General features: G+C 31.1%; 1 protein-coding gene across 1 annotated transcript in view; it reads left to right on the top strand.

Annotated features, from left to right (window-relative positions):
* Positions 1–253: 253 nt before the first annotated feature.
* Positions 254–7,353, top strand: part of LOC127218243 (dystrophin) — a gene marked incomplete at both ends in the record, with an annotated part of 283,679 nt that continues 276,579 nt past the window's right edge. The window contains one exon of the mRNA XM_051179265.1: positions 254–433. Coding sequence (XP_051035222.1) covers positions 254–433 — 180 coding nt within the window. The remainder of the gene's footprint in view (positions 434–7,353) is intronic.

The following is a 7,353-nucleotide window of genomic DNA, read 5'->3' as shown; positions in this document are numbered from 1 at the left end:
CTTCAAATATGTTAAAGTGACCTTTCAGAGGTTTAGTCTACATCTGATGATTTATTTTAGTCTTCAGATATCTAAGAGAGTGTATTTAGATTATATTTTTTATACCTAGAGTTTTGTGGACCTTTTATACCGTGCAGCTGCATGATTTACAACATTTTCTTCACTATATACAGTATCAAAAACTGCAAAAGGATTGAATTATACTACTTTAAGGCCCAGACTTAATCCTATGGCTTTTGTTTGTTTTTAACAGATGTTAAAAATAGATCTAGAAAAGAAAAAACAAACCATGGAAAAACTCAGTTCATTTAATGAAGAGCTTCTTTCAGCACTGAAAAATAAATCAGTGACTCAAAAGTTGGAAATTTGGATGGAAAACTTTGCACAGCGTTGGGATAATTTAGCCCAAAAACTTGAAAAGAGTTCAGCACAAGTAAGTAGATATTAAATATTATATTATATTGCATTAAAACAAAGATACTTTGATTCCCCCAAAGTATGTCATGAATTTATTATATTTCCTTGCTTATAGTGGTATTGGAGAATGGGGACAGGACAATATATGATAAATTAGATAAACTGATTTCTTTCCTACTTATTCCTTAGGAATGTAAAACTGAATGGCTATGGTTAACACAAAAATAAATTTATATAAAGAATAGCTAAGTCACAGTAATAGTGTGACATGAGTTTATGTTATGAGTTTTCACTATTTTTCTAATTCTAGAAAATCTGATATTTTGAAAGTATGTTATTGTGATGATTAGAAAATGGTATAATGAACGGGTATGCAAAATATGTGCAATAATATTCATCATAATCTTTTGCTTTATAGTTAGTCATAAAATTTCTTGATAGTTGATAACATTCAAATTTATAGCTTATTATATCATATACATAACTATTAAAATAATGACTATAGGTAATATGTTTTAAGCAGATATTTCTTCTATTGTGAGTTAAGTAGAGAGAATTTGTCACCCTGACTTGATAACTGATATGTAGAACTTACAAATATTTGTTGAAAGATGATGTAACATTAAGATACTATATGCAGAAACAAAATTGAAGAAAAATATATTCTCTCATTCATGATTATCAATTATACTTACAACTTCCTTTCAAAATTGAATTTCATATTTAAAATTTATTGAGTCATTATATAATAAATATTTCATTTATTTCATTAGATAAATAGTCATAATTTTATTACTAGTGTTTTTTTATATATGACATGCATATAGATATTTTGCAGTATTTTAGGTGTCTGAGAACATGAAGCATTAGTAAATTTCAAAAGGTTTAATTCAGAAATGCTGTCAGTCCCTTATGTTCTCTTTTGTTCCATAAATTATTATGACAATATATTTCTTAGATTCAGTATTATAAAGGTTATTATACCTTAATAAAACCAGTTTGGAAGATATATATTTTTACAAATACATTTTTAGAAGTTACCAAAATTTTTGACTTTATCCCTTAACAGCAATATGCCTAAAGTTGTTCATATATTCATATCTTTGTTTTTCCTCAAGACCTTACCCAAAATCATATAATCACAGAGTCAGTTCAAGTCTGTGTTTGAAGTTATAAGTTTGTAGGAATAGAGAAACACAACAATATAAGGAAACAGAAATTAAACGATGAGCATTAAGAAATAACAACTTGTACATGAAAATTAATTGCTTTTTATATAACCACAAGTTCAGCTTGATCAACATTGTATAAGGATTCTATAAAAAATTGCAGTTAAGATTGTAACTTTAAAGAGATTCATTCCAATCTGTGTATTTTTCTTCTGTTACAAGGGAATTAAACAATTTCATTAATAACTTACACTCAATGCAGGATTATGGGAAATGCTTTTTAAATAGATTGATGTAACAAAAAGCAAAGTTCCTAGGCAGTGATGGTACATGCCTTTAATCCCAGGACTTGAAGGTTAGAGGCAGGCAGATCGCTGTAAGTTTGAGGAGTCTGCTGTACAGAGTGAGTTCCATGACAGTCAAAGCTACACAAAGAAACACTGTCACGTAAAACAAAACAAACAAACAAATAAAAATAACAAATGAACAAAATTTTGCAAAGAGTTAAAATTCATTACTGTGATAGAGCTTACAGGAAATATGATTTTGTTATCACAAAGAAACAAAGGGATTTTTGACTTTAAGAAGCTGTTACATGGCAAAAGATCAAAACATAGGGTGAAAACCTCAGTTTTAAGGGATTCTCTCTTGCATTTTAAGGTCAGATTTGGTTTGAGGTGTACCTGAACATGTGCTATGGATTTAAACTTGACAAAAAGGATTTATAGGAAAAGAGTGCTTTCTGTTCCCCAAAATCAGAAGCATAGTAAACTCTTTGTGTGAATAGTTAAAATGGGAAAGGAGGGCAAAAGAAACACCATAGGTTGTCTTCTGTAAAACTGCAATGATTATGTCTTTAACTAATGCTTTTACAATTAATGCTTTAACTAATGCTGAGATATACACTGTTTGTTTTCTAAATTCCATGACCCTAATGAATGTATTGTTATCTTTATTTTAATCATGAAATATAATTAACATTGCTGTGACATTAATAAAGGAAGTTAAATAAAATTTACTGACATGAAGCATCATCATAGACACTTATCAGTGAGTATTTTTTCCTCCACCACCTGGTCCCACCATGGCATCAGCCCCAATTAACACACAAAGACACTGTATTTGATATAATGATGTTGGCTAGGTACTAGTTTCTTATCAGCTAGCTCTGTCTTAATTATTAACCCATTTCTATTAATCTAAATGTTTCCACATGGTCTCATTTTACTGGAGAGCTGGCTGGTGTTCTGCTCTCTCCAGTCTCCCCATACTGACTTCTGTTACTACTTCCTCCAATCCTCCTTGTCTCCTAGTCCCGCCTATTTTGCTTTCCTATTGGCCAACAGTGCTTTATTCATTAACCAGTATGAGAAACATATTTACAGACTAACATCTCCCATCAAGTGCTTTCTGTTCCCAAAAATTGGAAGCATAGTAAACTCTTTGTGTGAATACTTAAAAAGGGAAAGTAGGGCAAGAGAAACATCATAGATTGACTTCTGTAAAACTGCAATGATTATGTCTTCAACTAATGCTTTTACAAATGTGCATGCTGAGATATACACAGTTTGTTTTCTAAATTACATAACCCTAATGAATGTATTGTTATCTTGATTTTTAATTATGAAATATAATTAACATTTCTGTGACATTAATAAAGGAAGTTAAAATTTAACTGTCATGAAGCATTATCATAGACACTTATCTAAAATCCTATACTCTGGGAAAGATAAGTTACTAATTAATGTGTTAGAATAAATTAAATGTTGAATATCTGATGACTTGATATATGAATATATCTACCCTGTTGACTCCAAAAGTTTTTTGTTTTTTTTTAAACAATGGAACTTTATCTACTGGAATACAAAATAATGCTATGACTCATACATTTTGATATTACAGTTTTTTTTAACTGAGCTAATGAGCATAAGTACCCTAAAGCTAAAACTAGAGCATTTGTATTTCACCTGTCCTTGCACATGACAGTTGATATTCATGCTATGTTGTCTATGCCTGCATCTATATTTCAGTTGAGTTAATTCTTGTAATAACTTATTCCATAAAAGAGAGAAAATAACATTGTATACATATATTCTACATCATTTTATGACTTTGTGACAGATTTAACACTTTTGATGATCATATAGATAACACAAATCATTACTAAACATAAGATGTTTTCCAATGGACCCACAATACAAATGAGAATATCATGGCTGTAATATGACTCAGTGGTTCAAAGTGCATAATGCTCTTGCAGAGTCCCCATGTTTGGTTCCTATCACCAAGATCAGGAATCTCTTAATCCCTTGTAAACCTATGGATATAGGTGATGTCGTTATTCGTGGTTAGCTACTCCCATTTCTAGGAATTTTAATTAAAAGTACTTAAAACCTTTTCTGTTGAGAACACTTTTTATGGGTTGCAGTGAGTTATCCAAAAACTAACAATCCAACTGATAATTTTAAAAATAAATAAATAATTTACGATAAAGGATAAGTACAATTAAATTACTTCTGTTACTTTGCTTGTTTTAAAATTTCAACTTATTTAAAGGCATCTCTTATCCACTTCAAATTTTAGTGCATCTTTTGGGTAATTCTGTAGATCAAAGATTTTTTATTAGAAAAATGTGAAGTAATGTCTGTACTATCTTCTTTTTACTTGAAATGCTACATAAATATATGAATTAGTGAAGCAATTTATATATTATTTTATTTATTATTTTATTTGCATGTATGTCAGAGACAGATGGAAAATAAACATGAAAATAAAATTTCCAGTCTACTGAAATTAGACTGATATCTGTCATTAACATAATTTACTTACTATGAACTTATCTTTAAAATACTTATTATTCATTTATTGCCTAATGACAATAAATGAAATGGCATGAAAATAAATGCTTCCTAGTTACTAATTATAGAATATTTCATCAATTCTATCTCAAATGGTACATAATGGAAGGTCAGTTAAATCAGAAAAATATAAACATCATTGATATTCAACTTTTACAGGTGCTACTAACACAATTGTTCAAATTCTATGTTTAATTTTAATCCAGAAATCACTGTATAGTTGCTTTTCTTGATAATGTTTTTATTTAATTTTGAAACAAGCTTGCACACTCCCATCCTCCTCTGTTCCCCCCACCGACCCTTGTACCATCTCTTTTCTCTTCCATGGAGAATCTCCAAAGTCAGTCATATCATTTGGAGCAGGGTGTATGCTCTTACCCATGTGTCTATGCTGAGAGAGAATGCTTCTATGTGGAGTGGGCTCCCAAAGTCCATTTGTATACTTGGGATAAATACTGATCCAGTACCAGGGGCTCCATAGACTGTGCAGTCCTCCTAACTGAGACCCACATTCAGGGATTAAGGTTGGTCCTAGGATGGTTTCCCAGCTGTCAGACTGGTTCCATGAGCTCCCCCCATGTTCAAGCTAGCAGTTTCTATGGGTTTCTCCAGCTTGGTCTGGACCCCTTTGCACATCACTGCTGGATTCCAGGAATTCAGCTTCAGTTCAGTGTTTAGCTGTGGGTGTTTGCTTCTGCTTCTATCAAATACCAGATGAAAGCACTAGGATAGCATATGAGGTAATCATCAGTGTCATTATTGGGGTAGGGTATTTAAGGTAGCCTCTCCAGTATTGCTTAGAGTGTTAGGTGGGGTCATCCTTGTAGATCTGTGGACATTTTTCTAGTTCCATATTTCTCTTAAAACCTATTACGGCTCCCTCTATTATATTATCTCTTTTCTTGCTATCCTCTATTCTTTCCCTGACTCAGTCTTCCTACTCCATCATGCCCACCTCTCCCCTCATCTTCCTCCTAAATCCTTCTGCCTTTCCCCATGCTTCCAATTGGCTTGGGAGATCTTGTCCCTTTCCCCTTCTATAGGGGACCCTGTATGTCTCTCTTGGGGTCCTCCTTGTATCCTACCTTTTCTGGCAGTGTGCATTATAGGCTGGTAATCCTATGCTCTATGTCTAAGAACTGTAACTGAGTGAGTACATACCATAGGAGTCTTTTTATGACCGAGTTGTCTCACTCAGAAGGGTTCTTCTAGTTCCATTCATTTACCTGAGAATTTCAAGTCTCCATTTTTTGTTTTGTTTTGTTTTGTTTTTTTGGGATTTTTTTGTTTGTTTGTTTTGTTTCCATTGGTCTTCCTGTATTTTTGTGCCAATACCAAGCTATTTTCAGGACTATAGCTCTATAATAGAGCTTGAAGTCAGTGATGCTGTTTCCTTTATTATACTGTGTAAATTTTATTTCTGATATATTTTTTGTACTGAAGCTAAACTGAAGTAAAGAGAAAAATGCATAAAATTGGAGAGACAACTTACAGAAAGAACCCTCTTAAATATCTTATGAAGTATTTTATTGCAAAGTCAAGGATGATTTCTTTTATGATATCCCATGAGTTTTTAGACTCTAATTGTTCTCATGATCCCAGTGTCAGTTCCTATTGAAGAAGTTTTGTTTCCTTATTATTGGTGATAAAGCAGAATAGTATTTAATATTAAAAATAAATTTAGTTAACCAACTACTGCTGGGCTTACTCTTGGCTCCTCTTACTTATGAAATTTGATCAGTATTCATTCAGGAGACACAGTATTTTATATTTGAAATGTGGCAGTAAAATAATTTTGTTTGTTAAGATATAAATGTCTAGCTTTTTAATGCATAAACTAAAATGTCTATCACTACCACGTTTGATTAATGTTTTATTTTGCATAGTTCTATTTTACATGTAGCACTCATTTATTTCACAAATATTTTCGATTATCACATTGCCTGATACAATGTAAAATATTGATGATAATGGTTCCAATTAACCATTTCAAAATGTCCTATAGGAGATACATATTTGATATGTTTTGAACATATTTGAAATATTAAGGTATATAAAGTAAACATGTAAATTTAGTTTGCTTTAATTGGATATGGTGTCCAAAAACAGAAAATACTGGTTTTGACCTATTAACCCCATTAATTTTAGTTTTCACAAATTCATAATTTATTATAATTATTCTAATTAATAATTAAATATTTTGTGCAATTACTCAATATCATGGAAGAATTTAGTATATCAAATTAGTTTCATGACCTAATTGCATGGAGTAGGTTTAGAGACTAATTATTAATTTTTATACATAATGTATTCTGTTCTAATTTTTAGCGTTAATGTGTGATTGTTTTCTTACTTCTTAGTTTCAACGAAAATGAAATAGCATTGTCAGTCATGGTATTATACATAGTAAAAATGATATTTAGCAATTATATTTCCATATGTTACTATTGATGTTTTAAAAAGTAATTCATTATGCCTATACTACATGGCTATAATTAAAAATAGATTCCTCTCTCATACAGTACATTTCAACCACAGTTTCCCCTCCCTCCATTCTTTATAGTTTCCTGCAACCACACCTCTTTCTCAGGTCCAATCCCCCCCCATTTCCTCTTCAGAGAAGAAAAGACTTTCAAGAGATGACAGCCAAAATGGACAAAACAAGATATAATTAGATAGTTGCCTTGACTTTGTATATTCTTAAATACAATTTTATCATAAATCATATTGCCATAACCATGTTCTTTTAATCCTTCATGTACAAATCTAATTAATTTTGTAGGAAAATAAAAAAGAAGATATTAACCTAAGAGAAGTCAACTACATAGCCAAATCCTTAATATCAAAATATTGCATAAAAGTTTAAAAGAAAAATCTTTAAATTCTTCTATTGTCTATAATCAGACCAC

Source organism: Phodopus roborovskii, unplaced genomic scaffold (assembly GCF_943737965.1).
Source record: "Phodopus roborovskii unplaced genomic scaffold, PHOROB, whole genome shotgun sequence".
NCBI lineage: Eukaryota > Metazoa > Chordata > Mammalia > Rodentia > Cricetidae > Phodopus > Phodopus roborovskii.
The sequence above is the reverse complement of the archived record's forward strand: the minus strand, read 5'-3'. Positions and strand labels throughout refer to the sequence as shown.